At 36.4% G+C, this 24,927-nt stretch overlaps 1 protein-coding gene across 1 annotated transcript; it reads right to left on the reverse strand.

The window, feature by feature from the left end:
• Positions 1 to 76: 76 nt before the first annotated feature.
• Positions 77 to 23,117, reverse strand: LOC124645199. Its single transcript, XM_047184973.1, has 4 exons — positions 22,768 to 23,117; positions 1,892 to 2,062; positions 1,340 to 1,632; positions 77 to 990 (listed from the first exon to the last, which is right to left on the reverse strand). Exons 1-4 carry the CDS (start codon positions 22,975 to 22,977, stop codon positions 312 to 314), a joined length of 1,353 nt encoding a protein of 450 aa, XP_047040929.1. The 5' UTR covers positions 22,978 to 23,117; the 3' UTR covers positions 77 to 311.
• Between the last annotated feature and the right edge of the window lie 1,810 nt (positions 23,118 to 24,927).

Consider the following 24,927-nt stretch of genomic DNA (forward strand, 5'->3'; position numbering starts at 1 on the left):
TGTTTTATGCTATATTACAAAGTAAACCTGGGATTTTAAGGAAATAATTTCTAAGTAATAAGAACAAAACCAATAGTAAGTGTATCAATGTATTATTTATTAAAATTAAAGTTTTACGACCACAAAGTAAACAAAAATCTCGGCAATATAGTTCAGGCACTTCCTGACAACAGAAGGCAACAAAAATACACTATCGACGTGTGAAATCTATGTTAAGTCATTTGTGCACTAGGTACAGTAAATACTGGCAAAAATAATTTAACCGTCGTTCAGACGCAGTCAGGCACGAATTTGTACATTGGCAAACATAATTAAACCCAAAATACTTTCACAGTTTGCTTATCGAGGTCCATCGTATCGCTCTTCCACTTTTCGGCTCCATCCAAAATGTCGGTGAGCTCCTCAATGTAACCTACCTCCTTGCAAGGCGACGGTGGTATGATACTTATTATAGGAATACCTATCTCTTGAAACGAACTCATTGAAGAAAATCCACTTTCATCTTCAATGTAATGCGGGGTGTGGTTATAAACGCTTCTCTTATCAGTTTTTCTAGATTTTGTTTCCGTCTGTGTTTTGATATTTTCATCTTGTTGAGTGACTGTAATACCAGCAAAGTCATTTTCCAAACCACAAGAGAGTGGAGACGATGAAACAATGAAATCTGTTAGAGGGACATCTTTAACATCATCAAACTTGTCCGTAAGTCCATTGAAAGCGTCCTCGCTGTCGTAAATTGTGTTGAGGATAAATGCATTAGTCGTGTCCTCGTCTATAAGATTTAAAGATGAATTCGATTCGTTATGTTCAAGAGTTCCATTAGACACAACATCACTCTTTATCGTGTCATTATTATCGTTGCAATTACAAGAGAGATCGGGTATTTTGGTACTGAGTACAGTATTGGCAAGAGTGATCAGTCTAGTTATTTCTTCAGTAAGCTTTTGAGAACTATCCGTGTCGGATGACAAAGATAGTTTTGATTGATTCCTGAAACCAATTATAATAGACAATTAAGTCTTTAGATACTTGATATTGTGAAGCGAGTCCTAGCGTCTTATTGTGAAGTTAAAATGCTGGCTATTGAAATGATAGGAACAATATATTATGTAATTGGGACCCTCATGCCGAGGCCACAATAGTGCTTTGCAACAACACTAATGTAAGACGATGATGCATCGTTGCAACTGCTAAGATAGTTATGATGCCTGTGATAGATACATATGTAGTAGGTACTATTATAATTGGGATCACACTAAAACTTACAAAAACGTTGCACAGAGAAAAACCGGAGTATACAGCTAGTAAATAATGAAGAGAAGATGAAAAAGTTTTTTACCAGGTTCCGTTGCAATCTTTGTAACCATTAACGTTGTTAATGGATTTACTCATTTTCCTCGCGCTTAACCTTTTGCCAGTAGTTAAGGAATACTCATGTTTGTTAACATGCAAGACGGATCGGGATCGTGGCAAGTCGACGACACTGTGGCATGGTGATGCATCTCTATGTGGCACCTCCTCTGGGCTTGGTGTCGTCTCAGGACTCTGGCACTCTATATGTTCCTTAACTCTGCTCAAAAAAGTCACCACCTGCTTAAGTAAAGCTATGTGCATTTGTCTGTTCGCTTCTGTCTGAAAATAAGTTACATTATGTGGGTGAAAGAATGTAGCCAAGTAATATTAGTCAAGAGTTCGCTCAGATCATTTGAATGAAGAAAATCGCTAGCAATACACAGATATTTTGCAAAAAAATAAAATCGCAGTTTGTTGTGGTTGAAGTTACTTCGCAATCGCAATGCCTTACATAACGATACACAAATAAAATGAAAAGTAATAGATATTGGTGCACCAATAAAATCGGCATATGTTTATAAACCTTATGTTTTAGTACCTGTGTTAATTGCCATCTCAAGGTGTCGATAGCCATGTTCAAAGCAGTTACTTCTGTGTCTCGTATGTTATAATTCTTCATCGGTTTGTCCGGAGCCATCACAACTTCGCCATTTTGCTCCGTTGTTCTGATTTTGGAAAGTTGAGAAAACCGCTCAATTCTTTCTGGAGCCTGTAACAAATAAATCAAGCATTTAATGATACATATTCACATGACAAAAGAAAACTTGCATACACTGCCATTAGAATCAAATTCAAAAGGTAAGCCGATGAGTCACGGATCTAAAAATAATTTCACTAAGCCGTCTTAGGTCAAAGATAATAACATGCGTGCAGTTATGTTAATTACACACTATAATACAAGTATGTCGCTCGATGGCTTCAATAAACCGAAGACGTACTTAATTATGGATGTCGACATTGTTTATAGACAACAATACCGCATCCATGATTATCTCAGGTTTTTGCGATTGTACCTTTATGCGTGAGAGAGAGGTGCCTAAGTATTGTGTTTTTCAACTGAATTGCGCAACGGTAGAGTTGAAAATAACGTAAAAACGGGTACATAGAAGTGTATATGTAAGTATGTTTATGGTCACAACGGCCTAACGTAACACCAAATATCCTCACTTTCCTGCCACATAAGTCGCCACCATAGTTCTTATGACTGTCAATCCAAAAGACTAAGTAAATTTATAATTTATGAATAAATAAATGTAAGCTTACATTTATTTATTTTGGTACTAAATTAACCTGATAATAATGACACAAACAAAAACGCCGCGGACAAGTGCATTGGAATCCGCATTGGAACGAGTGCCATATTGGAATCGATGGTCTAACAAAAGCTAAACTATAGTCCTGTTATAACCTAAAAACAAAATTTCAACATTATCCAACGCATTATTCAAGGTTAGTTAATAAGCGTCTATTCAAACAACGGTCCTCATATTAATGCCGCTTGTCTAGAACAAAATAAGCAAAAACTTGGGAGCACATGTAGGTGTAAATGATTGGCAGTGTCACAGTCATCCCACGCTTTTGCCTCGATTCATATTGACCTCTATGCGAACAATGAAAAAGTTGTGTTACTCGCTCTCGTTATTATCATAGCTCCTTCAAGATTCAACTACATGAATAAATAGAGTATAGTGTACTGGCACAGTTGATCTTATTCCACTAAAGTGCTTTTGAGGCAAAGAAATGGTCGCCACAGGGCCAGATATTATAATTTTACTGTCGAAAGTGCTCCTAGCGATATCTATAGGAAGATAGAAAGGAACATAATATCGATCAAACAAGTAAACACACCTACGAAAATATTCTATCCACGCTACGTACCGCTAGGTACTCCCAGATAATGTAGGTAATCAAAGCAACAATAAACATGATCAAATGAATAGGCGATGACAAAGTGCGTGACCCCAGCGTGACACTAAACAATTTGATGCATTCAATGAGACCTATTATATGATTGCATTATTGTTTTATGAACAGTTAAAATTCCACGTGGAACACCGACCGCTAAAATCATAACGGACTTATTATTTGATAAACATTACGATGTAAATAACTTTAACGGATTCCAGTGCAGTTGGAGATCTGCCATCATAGTTTACCGGTAGAGCTTTCATCCTATTTTCGAAACTGTGGTAATACTCGATCCCTACTTACACACTGACAAGTTAAATGGGTATTAAATCTAGGTCATATTCTCAAAGTGACCACGTTAAGAATAGAACTTTGAAGATAAAGTACCCATTACACTTAATTAAGGAAAATGTATTTTATGTAAGTGTGACGCTGATTTTGGTGCAGAAAATGATACAATTATAATATCCCGTTCACGCTGTTACGACGCCAACTAAGAAGCAGTTTTTGTTTTTGTTGTAAACGGAACAAACCGTTTAACAACATTAAACAGCGGTTTCTGGCGTTTTTCTTACAATTAGTTTTTTTATTAATTGGTGTCGCTGTGCTACATTTATGGGAATGTGACATTTAGTTTATTTAGTTGAGTGTTCCGGTCGACTTGGTTGGGTGTCAGGTGGCGGGGTGGTGCCAGGTTCCTCTCGGTTTCTCATATGTCCGGATCGCTGGCATGGAACCGAACACGCGTGATCAAGGCCACTGGGCTACTGTTCTCAATTTACAATGTAATTTCCATCGTTAATACGGTGCAGAGATTGAATTAGAACCCACCAGGGATCCTAAAAGTAATCTAGGTTGATAGACGAAGACACGGTTGCTAAAGACTGCCTCACTATTGGTGGTTAAAATTTGTTTTGATGCAAAATCTTGTTAAATTAGATGGGTAACAGGCAGTTGGTCACTTTTCAAGAGCCTCTGTTAGCTACCTTCATTCAATATTAAGTAATTCGACCCCTTAAAACATTATGTCAGATTGGAGCTTTGCATGCCAGAAACAATTATACTCTCTTTAAAAAAAAAGAACATTCATGCACTCAAAAAAACGATGTGCAACACTGCAGTTTAGAAACATTTCGTGACAACACAAATGCTGACTTCGCCAAGTTCATAAGGTATCATTTTCACCGGTGTTGCGTAATTCTGACTCATGGCCCAAAAACTACAGTGCTGTCCGACCGAATTGTCGGTTGGTCGTCGGTTGGTCGGATTTGTGTATGGTGGGGTTGCCGTTTCAATGAGTCGGGTTAGCATCGTGGTGAGGCAAGCCCGTCATGCATAGCCGGCGACGCGTGACGACTGCGTCCGGCCTGAGCCCTCGGAAACATTAAGCGCCCTACCCTAACAACGCATAAAGGGAAATAGTACTGACCGACATTCCATTTTTTTCCAGTATTTAAAAGTTTGTTGTAATCGTTTACCTATGTCAAAAAAGAAATGAATAATTTCTCTTTTCATTTGTACCTGTACTGTAGTTCTTCGAACTGTTAATCTCCTTTTTCACGTTAATTGTACTTATATGGCTTTTGACAGATGCTGAGCCAACATTAAAATTCGTATCAATGAATTCCGTTTATTTTATTCCAAGTAATAATGCCAAATCAAAAATCTGTAATGAGCCATGAGTAACAAGATTATAAGATGGTGCGTAATGGAATCAGTATGTGTAACGAATTAGTACAGAAGAATTCAGGAATTACTAATGAATTCAATGATTCTTACAATCGATTATTCTTGCTCTCTCAATACCGTTAAAATGCTTTGAAAAATTGAAGGTTCTCCCCTCAAGAAAGCAAACTTGGTTCATCCAATCTTCTTCGACGAGTCAAAGGAATTATGGGTTCACCCGCTACTAATTTAAACTGCAAGATTTTAGTTTATATATGTAAGGGTACCTACATGTATTTATACGATGCATATAATTCTCAGAAACCTAAATGCTTCTTTTCCGCCGTATTCTTTGTGCCTACTGCGGCAAGCGCTATTGTTCCAAATGCACACCTTTGTGAGCAAAACTAGTTGAATACTGGATTTACCCGTATATTACATACGAGTACATCTTCTCTACTATTGCGTATGCAGAAGCTACTAAAAGAAACCAGTAGTAATAAAAATGTGGTTGATTGCAAAAAGTATTTTGGTCTTTCAAAATCAAACAATGGTACAGCCACTATCATTTTCCCACAGTTTCACCGGCGCCCGAAAAGCATTATATCCTGCAACTAACAACACTGAAAACCTGTAACTATCAATATGATACCATTTAACTCCTTAGCCCTTATCTCAATCGGTTCAGCCGTTTGACCGTGAAAGCCTAACAAACGTGCTCACTTTCTCAGGACCCCTATCTATGGTAGTATTGATTTATATTTGGTTACTAAGCTACGCAACGCAGGTACCACGTATATGTAAGTTGCCATAATGCCCTACAATATATATAATTCGAATGCAGACCGTTTGTCGATTGTTTCGTGCGTATGCGATGAGACTTACGTAAGGTATTAAGGTTGTTGCACACAAGGGTACTAGTACAAAGATTAATAGAAATACCGCATTTGGTTATATTCTTTTGGAAGTTAGATATCTTAGCGAAGAAATACACTCAGTCGATGCTTTTGCACTCACTTTCCGTACATCATCTACTGTCTCAGACAACCTCAGAGTCTTTTGCCACAGATAACACAAATATAGGCCTTTTCTTCGATATCGATATTTAAAATTTTACGATGCAGTTGCGAGAATCGGTCTTCGTATACAATACATAACGTTAGTGGCATGTCATGGTGTTTCGTGTGTGATCGGCCTTATCATTCCCCTCACGTACATAGTTCGTGTCAGCTTCGACTGCTTATATCAGATCCGGTACTACCGTCGTTTGTATTTTAAATACATGGGGCATTATACTGCGGAACTTAGTACGAAGTTTTAGAATTAAATTACTTACTTAGCTACATCAAAATAGCCGGTGTTTATGGTTTGAAAGGAATTTATTTCAAGTTCTGGGAAAATAATGTCTTGTAGGTGGTCTTGTGCTTGTTTACTTTCCATGGAGTTTTTAAGTTGTTATATTAGCGCATTCGCCTGCAATGGTACCTTAGAAATTCAGTTTTTAATTCATCGGCTTTTTTGTCGTCTAGTAGAGGGCAATCATATCAATGAGTTTTTGATCACCCCGCTTGCTCAATGCAGGTTGGTGATTTCAGACTTTTATAGTCCAGGTTTCCCCTTTTAAGTATACATAGAAAGTACCTACATACAAACTTAGAAAAGTCGTATTGATGGTTTACGCAGTAGGTTACTACGCCAGATTTTCATTACGCCTCCTAGTTGTTAACCAAACGCCATCTATCATTTCACTCTTTCTACGAGATCAACGTCTCTCGTAAACATATCAAAGATTCACGAAACAAAAATCTCATAACAAACGGCAACAGTTTTCTAACAATTTCAATGTTCGAAACATCTGTTATGTAAACAAAAGCAGCCGAAACATTTGTTTACTAATACACGCAGGTATTGCGAAATAGAGCGAAATACTCTTCTGTAACAACATATTTGCATACACAGCGTCTATCTACGTAAAACCCGTAAAAGTTAAAATCTATTCACGCAACCTTTTTTCTTAAATCATGCAAATTTATTTAAACAATTAAACATTTATCGATGGCACGCAATCTAATTGTAATTTGAAAACTATTGACTTATCATGTCATGATTGGTGGCAATAATTTGTTCGAGCGTCGTGAGTACCGGCAGCGTAAATAATCACGCTGTCTCTACTGTATGCCCATGAAACTAGAGGGATATTATATTGAAAGGTAATAACTACGCCTTTACAAGGGTGTCCTCCTGTTGTGTGGTTTTTATGAAAAAAACTCACTTTGAAAAGACCTTATGCTTGTACCTAGGACATAGGTATTATTCGTAGCAGGTTGTTCACAGACACTCAATATTTTCTAGAACAGCGCCCTTTTATACTTCCTTTCAAAGATTTGAAGAAAAAGATTCAATATCCAAGTTTTGCACCTGCAATACACGTCATAAAAACTCAATTTCCAAACCAACAACATTCTTGAAAATACTGTGTAACTCTGCGGTGATACTAAATAATATCTACTTACTGATAGTTTCGTATTGCGAGACTACCTCGTAAACAGATCAGATTGTGAAGTTTCATGCAATACTTTAGTACAAGTGCCTTTACTTTCTCCAACTGTTTTGGAATAGTAGAATTTATATGTAGGATTCCTAATTTTTAATCAAAACTAGCAAACCCGGCGAACTCCGTTCCGCCACCAGATGGCTTCGTTTTATGTAACATATTGTTTGGTGATATTTTTTTTTTTGTTTTTCCTGAATTTTCTTTGCTATAAACCTCACGGAGCCCGAGACCTTTCCAACGAATGCAAAACCGTGGAAATCGGTTCGTGCGTTCTGGAGTTATAGCGTCAGGGAGGAAAACCGGACTTATTTTTATATAGTAGATAACAGAGATTAGATAAATCTTTTACTTCAACTAAGTAGGTGTGATACAAAATTGTATCGTTTTCCTGCCTCAAACCCTGAAAGTCCTAGGTCATGATGACTGCTAAGTAACACAGCATATGACGCCTCTCGCGTGTAGCGGTTCTCCATTCTCATGGCCCCACTTCAACCAACATGGTTACGCGCTAAAAAACTGTGTCGTCTTATTGTAGTTTGAATCATGTTCACACGGGAAATATTTATAACACCGTATATATAATGTAGAAGATAAATCTGATGCTGAGGTATACTCCTATTCTGCGTATAGCATCAATTTCTTGTTTGCAGATCAGTTGAAGGAAAAACAGAATTTAAAGAGATAGTAATAGCTTGATGGATGTCAAAAGCATCCAGCCTCTTACATAGGTCTGACACCATTGAAGAATACTTGGGTTTTCGAAAGAAGTCAAAGAAAAAGGATTGATGCACTTCATTTGTGCACGTGAAATAAGAAGGCAAATTAAGGGTCTGAAATTTTTGATCCGACGATTCCATAATGCTAACCACGCTTGCCAAAAAAACCTGCTTGAACCCAGACCCTGAATAGTTCAATCCCCTTTAAGCGAACTACTATTTCTCATTAAACACGTACCGTAAATAACAAGTTAAAGAAATACTCGCTAATAAAACACATAACAAGGCTATTACGATACTGATGGTACCGCATTAACGATTACCTGTACCTAATAGAAGCGAGTAATCGATTATCCAACATTGAGAAACTTGTACAAATTATAATGCTTGCCGATCGAGCCAATTAGGAGCGATATTATTGCGGCTGCGACGTGCTTACTATTAGGCGTACAAAACTGTAATCAAGGGGTCTTCATGCGTTTGTTACAATTATCTCTGGACCTCGAGACTGATTCGTGAGCCTCCAAGAAGAATTGAAGCGAAAATCCTGTGTCTTTTGGACAGCACTGTCTGAACTGTGAGATATGGAGATTAAACCCATCAAGTGTTTAGTGATTATCTTCTTCCGAAAATAACTAGTCAAAATCTCCAAAACTCATCTCATTGTTCGAACAGACCAATTTATCTGCGTACATAGAAATTTTAAGTTCAAAAACCTTTCCTAGAAGCATAGTTTTTTCTATATCTAAATAATTCATAGGGCTACGCTCCGCCGACGATGGCGTTGAAACAATTTGTTGGTAGTACTTTGTTTTTTATCAGCGAGACAGGTGTTAGTGAGTCATCCAGGTCGGCTCCAGGCGTGTATGTGTACAGTGGCCACCCATGTGGAACTTACATGTACTTATACCAAGCCTTGGCACAGAAAGAATTCACGCTACACCACCCACCGAATATACCTAAAGGACTTGATACTTGGAACTTGTAAAGATAAACGTAATAGCAAGTGTGAGGTACTCTTCTACACATATTTTGTATGTAGGTATGTGCGGGGGGTGCGTGACCATTCTAGATGAGAGATCACTCCTGGGTAAAATTATCTTATCACGGCCAATAACCTGTGAACCGAATGGTACTTCTGATAGTTTGAACGTAACAGTTTTCACAAAACTTAACCTTTACCAGACATGGGAAATTCCAGACCAGTACGGCAAAATTCTTAAAAACAACATAACGATTCTCATTTACAGATTCTCATATTATATGGCCAATTAGTCCTTAAGAACATCGACCACACAAGTAGTAAACCACTATTGAGTTTCAACACGCTTCCAGTAACTTGCTATTTATATAAGCGTTGTTTTTGTGGTCAGGCACATCCACAGGTTTTAAATTAGACTGAATAGGGCGAATAATAATTTGAAGCCAGTGAAGCTTGACAGTTATGATATAAGTAAGCTGTAAAGCAAAAACTAGAAAGAAACGAAAACCTTTGTTTGAACTTTGATCTCCACTGGAACTATAAAAACTTCTATAAGCAAATTTTAATCTGCAGCTCTGGAAAAGTCTCGAGTTGTCCCAAATTGAACCTAAAGATAAAGTAATCTATACGAAAAGTCATTACCTAATCAAAATACCTATATTTTTTCCTTGCTAGCCTTTGTGTCCAGGCACATGATCTCATCAACATATTTCATAACTTTGTGTTTATAAATTCGTTCTCATGCAGTAAAAAAAATTGCTGAGCATCTGTTTACAGGACAGATTAAGGTAGATGTTTTTCGCATTATTGGCTTCCAATCTCCGATGGAATTTGCCACCTGGTCATACCTGTTGAGACAGATTTACTTGTGATTTCGATAACCGATTGCTGCACGCGATTTAATGCTAAAGAGAATATAGTAGAACATAATGTGCAGTATTATGATAAAGCTGAAGATTTTTTTTGTCGGTTTAAATACGCTAATCTCTGACGATGTTTTGGATTAAGTTTTCGGAGATAGGTTTAAGTAAACATTGTTACAAACCCATCGAGTCTTGATACTTTGAATAAATAATAATTATTATTAACCTACTTACATGAAAATCCAAGAGGTAGAGAGACAGATCTCTTACATTGCCAATAGGGATGGAACTTGGCTTTAGTATATCATTGAGGTTACCTACCTACTCGTTTATTTTTGTCATGTAAACAAAATTCTTAAGGAAGTGTCGTGATTTGAAGTAATTAAAAATGTTACAGCAAGTAATAAATTGCTTCGTGAATTATAAATCACTCTTTGTTCTTGTTTTTTAAACATCTATTAGTTCCGTATTACACTTTAGCCAATTAATCCACAACCTGATGATTATTTCGGTTGTTCCTATTTTAAACCCATGTGCCAACTTTTGTAAATGGAAAAGAATACCACGATTCAGGATGCCTCAACGTCCTAGAGTCACATAAAAGTGAGCCATCGAAAAGACGTCCAGAATTCAAAATGATTCAAATATTATAAACTGGCTTCCGCCCGCGGCTTCGTCCGCGTGAAGTTCGGTTCGCGTTTTAAAGAGAATTCTTCAAAATTTTATTAAAATCAGTTCAGTGGTTTGGACGTGAAAGCATAACAGACAGACAGACAGAGTTACTTTCGCATTTATAATATTAGTAGGGATGGTGAAGTTGGTAAAGATGTGTGGATGCACTTTTTACATGCCGTGGGTGCAACCATGGGTGGAATCTAGTTGAATATATTAAAAAAAAAACTGAAGTTCCTATTATGTTATTCTAACAGAGCCAACCAAATATTTGTATAAGAAAGTACGTTGCAAGAAACCACCGCGGTAAAATTCGCGTAACAATAAGCGTGGCAACAAAATATAATCACGATTATCGAATAAAAAATTACCAGTACTTATTCGAGTCGTAAACATTCGAACACTTTTTATGGCGAAACTGATGTGGTTACACTCACGAGCAATAGGTATTGAACATACGGAAACCTGCTGATCCATTAAACATAAATTATTATTACATGTTTTGTTACGAGTATAACATAACTTGGAACAATAAATTTTAATACCAAGGTCGATAAGGTATTTTTTTAAATATTATTTGTAGGGAGAAGATAAGTACTAAAAGCATCTCGAGAAAACCCAGACTTCTGAAATAAACAGACAGAAGATTTCAGACAGAAGTCTGTAATCGCCAATCCACTTTGAGCAAGCGTAATGATTAACATCATTCTACTCAATACACAGGAACAATACAAAGGCTGATGACGGAGGTAATGGGGCTAGACAGATTGATTTTGAAGATGACACGAAATAATGATCGATCGATTGGTCAAACAAAAAATTATCTCCTATCTTGAAGTTATTGTAAAAAATCTAGGTAAAGAGTGACAAAAACATGATATTTGAAAGATATTTGCCTTTCAATCAAAAACCACAGTATATACACATTTTGATCACGTTGCTGAGTAAATGTCTTATTGTACAGAAACCAGACCATTCATCACTTCACTGAAAATGGTTGTTTTTTCCGATTTTTGTGTTATTCGCTCATGATTGGTTATAGCTACGGCAGCAAACCCCTTGGGGCAATAGTTCTTTTAGTACTATAGCACATAAATTAATATCTGTATAGTTTAATCTACATTAAACACACTTTAAAATAAAAATAATAATTAAAATATGGCGTCAGGTAGCAATCTATTGCTGTTTAGAAGAAAAATAGTAAGTCACTATAAATGTTCTCATAAAATACGAGAGGCGTGTAAGAATTCAAGACCGTTCATTTAACAGTAACCTTGAAAAAGCGGTATTCAAGAACATCTTTTTAGTTCATAAAAACTAACAATGGCTTACCGATAGATTGCTTTCCCATCACTCGTAAGCAATACTTGAATGAATTAATTAAGTCGCTCTTCAATTAAACATTTTTACTAAAATGTTGTTAACTGGTTGTTTGTGGCGGTTTCACCCGCGCCCAGGAGGAACATTTTCCCGAATTCGGATAAATGCAAATAAATAAATAATCAGTCTCACTCAGTCAGCGTAATCTTCTAATATTCTATCTAGATAACTGTTGCTGATCATACCAAGGGATACCTAGTTGTTTGTGCCTAATGTCAAAATTCGAACTCTAGTAAGCAAATCCACAGATAGGTCGAATATTGAGAACGGCCGTAAGTGCATAAACCGTTCATTCATCAACAATATTCACAAGACGCAAAAACTAGTTTTCAATACCTATAGTTTTTGCAGAATGGTCTCAATATCAGTATTTGCGATTACGAGGCGTTGACCTTTGGTTAAACTCTAAGCATTCGTCTTATTTGGTAGAATAGTCACTAAATGAGTCTTAGGTATTCTGTGTTAAGGCAAAACCACAAATGCGGTTACCTATGGGTTTTCTTTAAGCTCATAAAATATGCATAAATTAGTCACCATTTTATAGTTTCCTTCGATTTTTCGAGGAAGGGTCTTATAAAAAATTACATCATACCTGATTATGAATACAAGAGTAGGGACGAGACTTAGGGCCATCATCAACACAGCCACAGGACGTCAACTACTGAATAGGTATAAGCCTCTCCTATTGATTTCAAAGACAACCAGTCGCCTTGAGTCCACTTTTGTCAGATTGTCTGACCACGGTCGGTCAAAATCTCGTTGGTGGCCATCCTACGCATAGCTTACAGACCTATAATTAATTATATTACGTACTTTGCTTTTAGTAAGAGTAACAAGCCAATAATCTCGTACCGTACCTATTCGAGTTTGCTCACAGCGGTCGTTGACCTTGGCCGCCGAGGTATGAAATTAATAAGAACAATATTTTCGCACGCATGCTCTAAGAAATGACTGAACGTATTCGCACTTAATGAGCTATTATCTTCACATCGATTAAAGGATAGATAGGTGAATAACATAAAATTTGCCGATTGTTATAGTACTTATCTAGTAAATATTTAACCACTTTTCCAGAAAGTAGGAAAGTTGCAATTCGGATATTAAATATTTTCACCACAAATATCAACAATAAAACTGTGAACAGTCATTCTTAATGAACATCGATGATAATCTCAATTCATAATACGAACTATCGTACTGTTACAGCCTTTTTTTTTATCGTCCCACTGCTGGGCACAGGCCTCCTCTCACATGGAGAAGGATTGAGCATTAAAACTATCGTACCTTCTACCAAAAATATTGCTCTGTGCCTTATGCTCCCTTACATACCTTTGTTAAGCGCCTCTCGGATACGCTTTCCGGATCGCTGACTTTTCAACTGGATGCATAGGTACAACTTCTATTTGCAGACTTTGACAAAAGTATACATACGTACAATTGTTTGGTCATCATACTCCTCACACCAATTTCGAAGTCTGTATAGTTCATCGGTATTTTTTTCTGAATGAGACCATATAGTAAGTATGTCACTAGAATAAAAAACTAGACACTATGACGGTACAATTAAGTAAATGTAGTTGCTATGTTTCTCACAGAGATGTGACTAAAACCGGTACATGCACGCCTTCAGTAACTAGTATTACAGTTTTTTTTATTCTGCGAAATGAGGTATTAATAATAAACACGAAGAGACACAAATACAGAAACTGCGGCCTTATTATGTTGAGATCTGGGTTATTTCGGTTCCGAGAGGCGTTTGTAAAATGTGAATGTGATATGTAGGCAACTTAGTAGAGCTTTTGCAAGAGAATCTGAATCATTTGTGTGAGCCTAAGATTTTTTTCTTGTTCTTGATGAATTTTGAATAAAAAAATTATCATGTTTTTACGTTTTAGTGACGATCAAGATGCAAGAAAATCCACCCAGAAATAATTGAGTTAAAGATGGAGGGACAGACAGACTCTTTAATTAGAGGTATATCTAAGTTGTGATAGTTAAGTATAACATGGTTTGTGTTTATACAGTAAGGAACAGCATTCACAACAAACCGTTTTTAAAACAACATAATTGTAACTCCGTAACGGATTGCTGACTTCCCAACGAGCACAATGTAACATGGCGCCTGACGTCTGAGCCCGACTGTACTTACATTTGAAGATATTGTAAGTAAAATAAACGAAACTTGAATTTTCTCAATACATGGAAAAAATGGTGTAATATCTTAATTGACTATAGTTTTCGTATCCAAAAGAAACCAATATAAGCCTATTCCCATCTTCCCCATCCATCTCTATTTAACAGCCAGTATTAAGATTGCCGATTGAGAGCCCGCATGTGATAAGAAGAAAAAAAAAAACAAACGTGGTGAGCTAAATAAAACCGTTTAAAAAGAAAGGTATATTATATATTTTCCCATATTTTCAATGGTCATCAGAGTATCCGAGCTTCATGTAGCCTCAAAGACTCAGCCAACTCAAAAATAACAGCCAGAATTAAACTATTCAAGTATTAAAGACGAGAAGAGGAAGAAAGGTCCCATATTTCGAGCATCACGTGCTCTCAAAAGACTCAGGTGTAACTAGAGTAAGTCAGCAACAAGATAGCCACGTCTTAAACTCGCAGACAGGAATGCAAGGCCGTCCATCCAGTTACCTTCTGATTGCAATCCGTAGGTGTTTGAGTATCCACTTCATCTGAGCAATGCCTGATAAACTATCAGTCGATATCGAGCTTAATCTTACGATTATCTTTTTACCACGGTTATGTGGGAACCGAATAGAATAGATAACGGATTGTAAGTTGAGTTCTTCCCTATTTCTCTTGAATTGAAATGTTAATCTTATTGCTGTATTGCTTTTTATTTCTGTTTACTTATAGCACAATTATATTATATAATAGAACATAATGCATAAGGTACTATATTGTATTTTAATGAGATCAAACAAAACACAATCTGGTGTAAATACACCTTGGATTAAAAAGGACTTGACACTATTAGGAGACTCGAAACAGTTAGCTTATAGTTCATACAATTCAAAATTACGATCTCTCACGGTCTCATTGAATATGATAAATGTTATCCAGGTCGCCAAAATAGGAACGTTACTCCACATAATATGTTAATAAGTATCTAAAGAGGAATATTTTTGAAAGAACCAATTCAAAAAATATATTTTACAGTTTTAATCCCCGGTTCACATAGACTATATTTTATCCCGATACGAGTAGTATCCACGGGACGCGTATGAAACCGCATGAGATAGCTAGTCATATTGGTAGCAGTATACCTTCATTGCATATATTTTATGCAGTAAAACGACATATCACATCAAGCTTGTCAAGTTGCCTATTTTGGGCAAGTATCAAGAATACTTGACCCGTACATATATGTCAATAATGTGAACACCGGGTCACGACCAAATAAGAAATTACTATTATCTTTAAGGCTTGGGTTAATACCTAGATCCTTATAAGAACGTATACTAGCATATTTCGCTTCTAAATATATTCGTTTAATGGTAATATGCAAAAGTGTACTTGATTCGGTCATACCCAAATAACGCAGAAATAAAAATCTTATCCTTGATTCGATTAATATACTCCAATCAACATTAATTAGATTTAGAAAAATCGTATTACTTTCAGTCTGCTAGGTTTTGCACCCGCATACCAATTCTATAAGAGGATACGATTACAATCGACCTTCACCCGCGGTTGTTAATGAAATGCCTAATCCAATAATTTGCATATAAATAATTCGATACAATCAAATATTTTTTCCCTTACCTAAGCCTGAAGAATGGGTATCGAACTACATAAGATCGTTTTGTCCACCCATATCTGTATTTTCTTGACATAAAAATCTGTTTATTAAGGACCCACATCCTACCATGGCTTGAAGTACCTACCCAGTATATCTTGTTTTGAGTAGCGTGTACGACAACGTGAAAGCAAAACAATAACTTTGCTATTGTGTATCACAAAAGAAAGTTTCTAAAAACGTGCAAAAACCTTTGACAATTTTTGAAAACCTTCGCTCATAACCTTTGTTTAAACCGTAACCTTAAAAAACAGTAGCCAAAGGTTAAACGAAAAACTTTTTACTTTTAAACAGGTTTTCCGCAGCTGGTTACTTAATTGATGTAGCATTTAGAATCGCTGGCGACCTGCGACCCTAGTTTCTTGCTAAGCCACCCGGCGCATAGCATTTCTTTTCTAAGTACTTGAGAAACGTTCCATGGTTTATCACCTTGCCTTGATGCAGTAGAAAGACGTTTTTAATACCTTTATAGCGAAGTAAGATGGGGAGGTTATACAAGCGTCCATTTTTTTCGTCACTTACCACAAGTTTTACGTATTCTAATAATATACAGGCAGTTGTCCAGTCATATTTGCATGAATATATATTTTTTTTTCTAAAAAAACTAACTTCTTAAGTCCTTTATGTGCCGGTGCCGGTGCCGCGGCAGGCTCTGACCCTGCTAGGCCTCACAGACAGAGAAATTTAGTAGCTTCATAATAGGTATAATATTAGATGAAAACAAAAAGGTGCATAATGCATTAGTCACCCTGGATGCATAAGGCCGGACCTACACATTAGGCATATTCGTGCATGCTGCAATGCGCAGATAATGTCTTCATTTTGAAACTAATAATAATAATCGTTAAGATAGTCAAGTATCTTCGCGTGCAATTCTCAAAAGATGTGGCAATCTCCTCATACAGATGCCAATGTGAAACTTTATATTTCTCAGGCTATAAAAAGGTTTAGCTTTAATATCTTATGTTGAAAAGGTTCCTTATTTACCAGCGTTTGATTATATGCGAAAATACATGACTTGAGAAGTTACATCAAATCAAGAAATGTTTCAAAGTGTACATGGGTGTGTTGTTAAAAATGAAACTCTAATTATTTCTTACAAACTCCTATTAATTCTCAAATTACGAAAGTAATGTGAACATTTCTACTAAACGCCATTACATACTTGCAAAAGCTATTGTTCACATTTCCTAACTAAATCTGATATCGGAAATGTGGTAAAAAACAGTTAGGTTCATGGTGTCTAAAACCTCGACGATTAAAACAATGGTGTCCTAATAACGGACCTTGTTGATCCATTGCGAAACACTGATTCACGAAATTAAATGAATAGCTCTTGATAAAGCAGTCAAGAACAATGGTGTCAATGAAACAATAAACAAATCAATGAAAATTTAAACAAATACAAGTACTAAGAATTTTGACAATGAGACAAAAGCCCATCTTGGTCTGCATCAAAGATATGGCACATACCTAATTGTTTAGTAAGCAATTGTAAGAAAGCATTTTTGACTTGTACATACTTATATTATCCAATACAATAAACAAACCTTTCTTGTTTACAAGATCAAAAGAAATGTAATACCTACTTTTGCTAATTACTAAGTTGTATCTTAAGTTTATAAGCATATTAATGCAAATCAATCTACTTATTAACCCCCGACGCAAAAACGACGGGGTGTTATAAGTTTGACGTGTCTGTGTGTGTGTGTGTGTGTGTGTGTGTATGTGGCATCGTAGCTCCCAAACGGGTGATCCGATTGTAATGCGGTTTTTTTTGTTTGAAAGGAATGTCATTCGGGAGTGTTCTTAGCTATGTTTGGTGGAAATCGGTTCAGGTCTTCAAGGTCATCAGCTCGTTTGTTAGGTGTGATAGGAATGTTACACGCTCAGTTTACTTGCAAGCATATGTGGGATCTGAAATTTGAAATACTAATGTCTTCTAGAACCACTGAGCTGGTCTGCTGTTAGGACACGAAGATAGGAGACGTAACCCTGAACTGCCTCTTAGTAAACCCATCGAGTTTGGGCTCGTTGAATTTGTCTTGACGAGTTCTCTTCATGTTTCTGATTGACGAGAACCTGATGCTGGAAATGGGATGTGGTGGATGAAACCCTGGAATGCCGGAATGAAACGGATAAACCGATTTATATTTTTGCTGAAAATCTAGAATGGCCAAAGGTTAATCTTTGTTGTTTCTCAATCTGTGCAATTCTCCCAGAGCCAGTTTGTCATGAGGATTGTTAAACAGCTTCTTTTGGCCGAGATCGCATATAGCGACCCCATCTTAAAATAATAGTTATTTGTTATACAAGAGTGCAAAGTTGCTTTTTAACCGCGAGCTCAATTTTGATGACCGAGCAAGCGAAGGATTCTAAAATTCAATAATTAGAATCCTGAGCGATAGCGAGGGAATCAAAAGAGCACAAGGTGAAAAATCTTTGCACTCGAGTGCAACACGACGAGACGAGTTGACGAGAACCTGATGGTGGAAATGGGATGTGGCGGATGAAACCCTGGAATGCCGGAATGAAACGGATAAACCGATTTATATTTTTGCTGAAAATCTAGAATGACCAAAGGTTAATCTTTGTTGTTTCTCAATCTGTGCAATTCTCCCAGAGCTGGTTTGTCATGAGGATTGTTAAACAGCTTCTTTTGGCCGAGATCGCATATAGCGACCCCATCTTAAAATAAAAGAAATTAAATGAAAGAAGGAAAAATTAAGGAGCTCCTTCAAAAAGCATGAAATAAAATTAAATTATAAATTTAAAAAAACCCCCGACCCAAAAAAAAGCACGCAATTATTATGACAAAAGGTTAAAAACGCTAAACCCTATAAAAAGCAAAAAATAACTTTTATCACTACGTAAGTACCAACTAAAGCATGTCAGACTAAACTAAATTTTGACGTGTCGGGGGACCGCTTTTTACCTTTAAAAATACTTACATAAATCAAATGATACCTACCTAATTACAACATTCGTATAAAAAAAAACACGTATCTAAACAAAATTGTATAAAAAGTTATAAGAAGTATATGTAATGTAGTAGTATATAATTACTTCTAACGTTAGGCTAATAAATTAGAGCGGTCCCCCGACACGACAAAATTTAGTTTAGTCTGACATGCTTTAGTTGGTACTTACGTAGTGATAAAAGTTATTTTTTGCTTTTTATAGGGTTTAGCGTTTTTAACCTTTTGTCATAATAATTGCGTGCTTTTTTTTAGGTCGGGGGTTTTTTTAAATTTATAATTTTACATCCATCTTTCCTTTACACTGCAGACTAAACAGTCAGTAAAAATTTTGCAGTGCTAGGGTAGGTACTCGTCAATCAAAACGTGGACCAAATTCTTCTCAAGTCTTTGTCAAAACACATTGTAATTTGTTTATGTAGTTTAAGAGTGTGTTTGCAAAGATTTCTGATTGATATTGTCTTCCAAATGAAGTATGTCTTAATGATGCTTGCTCAGACTGTATGGTAACAAATGCGCATACTTCCAAAGCCATTTTCAATTCAAATATTTACACCTCGCTAATTCTACATCAAGCATTGTCTAATATATCTTCTTGATTAAAATGCAATTCTTTTTTTTTAAGAAATTGGATGTTTTAATGAGTATTTGTAACAAACTTTCGCCCTACGGATGTGCATCCTTTTAACTGTGGGAAAAAACAACCCTTTCATTGTGCAATTCTTGACGCCGTTAGTCGGTAAAAAATTATTAGCATAAAAACTAAAGTTCATCTTGAATTTATTAGGTCGACCGTTTAAGAACTGCTATATGGTAAAGCCACTTCCCTTACTCCCTATAACTTCATGTCTATCTATGCGTAGGACATGCATAACTATATCATGATGATTAAGCATACGACTTAGACTGTTTTTCCTTGATTTTTTTCCAGTTGAATGATTTTTGCATGCATCTAGAATAGCAATGAGCCATAAGACAAACTCCTCATTCCATATTCAGGACCAACGCATAGTTGGCAACTGCAGTTCAAATTAATTCGTTAATCTGCATTCAAGGACTCCTAAGGTATTCCTATTCATTACCTAAGCACTTGGAAAAACATATTGTTAAGTAAAAGGTAATGGAGAGACAAACGACAGACATAAATATGTAGGGACGTTCCCGGTACACCCGGACGATGTGAGTGACAATATATGTTTTAGGGAAAATTACATTCGATATATTTAGAAAGCCTCCTGATTATGTTGATCTAACTGTGATCTGTTACGTGTAAGGTACATTCTTGAATAATCCACTTAGCAACATAACTTGCCCCGATGCAAAGTAATGCAGCATTTGAAGAAGTAATAGGAAGGTGAAGTAACTGCTGTGTATTTTGTTACTTTCTTGAACACAGAGTGTGGACTGGATTCATTTCACCTGTTCACATGAGGGAACCAGCAAAACAATCGGATATTGAAGACCCTCAAGCTTTCTTACTTCTTACGCCTCAGCCTTTACAGCAACTCAAGCGTGACACCGTGAACAGTTCACAACACCATAATAATCGACGGTGTATCTCCATTTCCCACATCCCACAAAAGGAGGATAGCGTGAACAATGGAGGCACTATCATCCTTTCTGATCGCGAGAATTACACTCACAATACCACTTCCGACAGGGAAGTGGCGGGTTTGTGATTTTTATTCTCTCTGTTTATTTACATGCCGATGTCATGTTTCAATAATTTTAATGGAATCATTTTTTCTGAAGCGTTGAAGTCCTCTTAATGTACTCGAGAAGCTATAAATGTATAATATAATATCTATATATATAAAAATGAAACCCGCTTTCCGTTGTCACGACATTACATGAAAACGGCTTGACCAATTTGGCTGAAAATTAGAAGGGAGGTAACTTAGACCCGGGAGAAGTTTTTGTCACCATCCGGCTACGGGACGCGGGTGAAATCGACGAAATGACGAAAGCTAGTGTTCGATAAAAACATACACATAAGTTCGATATATTCCACTCTAGCAGAATCCCTGACAGACGAAGTCGTTACATAAGGGATTCATTCTACCATTTTGGTTTCGAGACCCTAAATACTCATAGCTCTCATCATCATTTTTTTTACCACTTTTCTAGACCATATGAAGAGAAATATTCACGAATATACAACTGATGGCAGCCTGGAAATAAAATTGTAACTGCATCTAATAATTTCTTCTTCATTGAGAATTGCTACTTAAGTGTACTTACGAAAGAGATCATTTTTATTTACCCGAGTTGGAATACGTGTCAAAAGATAGTTGATGCCACTTCTAGCCCTATCAGTCCGTTTGCAATAGCGATAAAGATTGATTGCAAATAATTTCCACAACGTATGAAAAGTGAAGAAACACGCAAGTGACCTCATATCAATATTTGGGTAGAAGGAATCCCTTACATAGAAAGATAAGACACGTAATTATTTATTTAATTTTTCACTCAAGTCGGTTTTCCAAAGCGAAAAAAGCAATATTTTTTTATTTTTTTCTCTACTAAGCAATATTCATTCTTTCAGTTCGATCTTTGCCGTATACCTACTCAGTTTTTCTTTGATTGTCTAAGGAGTGGTATTATTTGTTTACTGAACAATTTATCTAAGAAATAATTTATTACAAAAGAAAAATAATGGAGTAATTATTATACAAGTGTTACTTTTGGTTTTAATGCATTTGAACATTAAATATAAATCACTTTCAATCTTCACATTTTATACCAAGCTTTGATTCTCACGCAAAAAGTTTTTCGTGTGCCATTGTTTAGAACTGTGAAAACAAATGAAACTCAATTTGTTTTTGTCATACATATTTGTATTATTATAACTGATGTAAAAACGTTAGCCGTTATTTTCATATGAACAGAGGTATCATTACGACCGGTCGGAAGGTCATTGGAGCAACAGTAAAAGTAGGCAACGCCATCATTTTAGTGCTCATTTTTTTACACTAATCTAAACAAATCTATTATTATTTAATTAGAGAACCTGTTTCATACCTGTATATATATGTAAAGCACCTAAAGATAATTGTGATGCGAGAGGAAAAGAATCGCTAGAACGGACATGTACTTAATGGGGTAATTACACCATAGGGTCTTTTATAATGTCTTGAATTCCATATTGTTCTGCATGACTTTGAACAGGTGCTTTGTAGGACTAAGTATCAGCTTCCGATACGCGCGCAACATGTGCCGGATCTACGGGGTTCTACTCCGGCAAAATTATATGAGAAGCAAAGCCGTGCCCGCTGTACCGAGTCGGACTTCGTGGTTATTGTTTGTTACTCCATAAGATACTTCATAATATACCAGTCCCATTATTATACAATGCTATTTCAACAGTACGTGCGTAGGCCTTTGCCCGTTCCATTAATCGCATTCTAATGATTCTGTCCTAATTAGACCCGTATTTCTACTAAGCAGAACAAAGTTCCCACAATGCCAGTGATGGCACTTATTAACCGAGGGAAAATACGCTCGTTTTGCACAGCATGTCAGCCGACTTAACTAGGTATATGAGTGAGAGTAGCCTGACTCGATAAACATGAATAACAACTAACTATTCTTTTGGCATCACTAAAATCCAGCAAAAAGTTTCTCGTGCAGATAATTGAGTAGAAAAACAAAACATGCTATTTATTGATACACATAGTCAAACTTTGGTAAATGCCGCTAAAGAAATTCATGGTAAAAGTACTGGACACTTGATTATAAACAACACGCACTTCCTATAGGAAATGCAAATTATTTATGATAGGAAGATACTAAATAGGAGGCGCAAGCAATATCGCGCCGTAAAGTTATTTTAAATACTTTCACCTCATTTAAAAAAAGGTTAAAACTATGACTTACATTTTCGACAGCTTCTTTGGTGTTGATGCGCTGTTGCGCTTTAACCGAGTTCTGCCTCTTGGTGGTGATCGTTGATCTCGAGGAGTAGCGGTTCGACAGCCTCCTCGCGAAGTTGCTCTTGAAGTCCTCACATCTCATAATAGACTCTACTGGTCTCCCGAACCCGTCGTCCGTATGGCCGGGAACCTCGTCAGTATGATCCATGAACATTGTTGTTTACCAAACACATTAAAAGTCATTATATACGAGCAAGTTCATTGAATAAAGATCGCAGTTTGAATTTAAATGACGCTGGCGATCGCGCGCGCTGCATGCAACCGTTACCGTTTGCGATGTATGTTGTACTGACTCTTACCCACCTGCCTTGTTTACACCTAAGGGACACTGTACTTAGCAGTGTTATCTTAGTTTAGTGATTTGGGCAACAAAAATAAATCTGACTAACTGTAACTTATATTTAGTGGGTTGTATTTAATTATTTGGACAATATAATAAAAGTAGAAAAATTTTGTATCGCATAAATTATTTTTATTTAGCGCCACCTAGCGGAAAATTCTGAGACACAAAGGTTGTTTTAAAATTCAGTTTATGTTGCAGTTCCTTCTCTGAAACATAGGTGGCGCTTTGACAAATAATACACTTACCATAAAATAGTTTATTAATAAAGTACAGATGACACTACCATACGTCCAAATGAAGGTAATTATAGAAAGAGCATAAAATCTATTTTTTATTTATTTGTTCTTTAATTTGACATACGTCAGGCACCTGATTTTGACTTTCAGACCAGGCCGACATAAACTGTTTGTAGATATGAGAATTTAAATTATAGTGTGGCCTTTGGCCATTTATAAACATGGAATAAAATAATAGAACAGAATAAGCACAATGGAATTAAAAGATATCCCCTGCGGTAAACTCACTTGTTTGTTCTATAATACAATGTGATACATAACTTTCCGCTGAAACACTTGAAAGGATACAGTCACCATCAGAAATTGGGACATTGCAGTGAATAGCAATCAACTATATAGTCCAGTTAATTCTTCCTTTGCCTTGTTGGGTTCGTGTGAAAGTGAAAATACAAGTGCCTGTCATAGTTTATTCTTTATCTACACTACATGCCTATTTACTTTCTAGAGAATATTTTGTACACCAACGATTAAATGCGAAGGAACACATTTCGAGGAACCTGGACTATAAAATCTGATATCACCAACCCGCGAGAAAGCGTTGTGATTAACGCTCAATCCTTCTCAGAATTAGAGAAGTGCAACCTATTCTAAAATGGGACGATAAAAAGGCTGATGATAATGTATTCATTTGTTTGTTACACTGTTTACCTATTATGTGGATCCAACTCTTAATCGATTACCTAGCCCTCTTAACTTCAATACTGAAAGTGTTTTATCTTCTTTAGATAATACAACACTGCCGCCAATCCTCTTGGCATAGCAACCAACAATAATCTTCACCGTATTATTTTAAAAGGTGAGTTTTAAACTTAATATTTACAAATAAATATTTGGCAGCCGGAGAAAAATTGGGATGGTAAGCCTTGGGTCCATATGATACCTGTAGTTAAATTTATGTTAAATTTTTTGGATGACAGTCTCCAACCGTTTTAATGAACGCTTCTGTTAGACTCGGTTCTAAGTATTAAAGTCCAATATATGTAATTGAAACATAAAAGCAGAAAAATTCTGAGTTGACTGTCTTAAGTCGGTCATTAAGATCAGACTAGTCAAATCCTAGCTGCATCTGAATTATTTGACTTATCTTTCCTATCAAGTGCTTACTTATACTGCTGACTTAATCATTTCTTTTTGTGTTTGATATAATACTACCTGCAATTTATAGCAGCTGATTGAATGTGGCCCAGTCGTTTTCGTCGGTGTAGACTCTGGTAAGTGAATACCGATAAGGCTCAGGTTCAGCGACAACATAAACGTTTCATGTCCGTTTCAAAAGTTAACTGTTATTTTATGAACAACTGACGTTTAGGCTGTCGGTGAATTTGGGCCGAAATACCTAAATATATACTAAGCACGCGTTAGTAATTATTACCTTTTCTCCACCAAGGTTCGTCAAAGATCGGGGGTCTTCGGAGTTCGCAGATCTTCGGGACTCGGGGCGGCTGAAGCCGCGAAGTATGCGTGG

This window comes from Helicoverpa zea, chromosome 31 (genome assembly GCF_022581195.2).
Source record: "Helicoverpa zea isolate HzStark_Cry1AcR chromosome 31, ilHelZeax1.1, whole genome shotgun sequence".
NCBI lineage: Eukaryota > Metazoa > Arthropoda > Insecta > Lepidoptera > Noctuidae > Helicoverpa > Helicoverpa zea.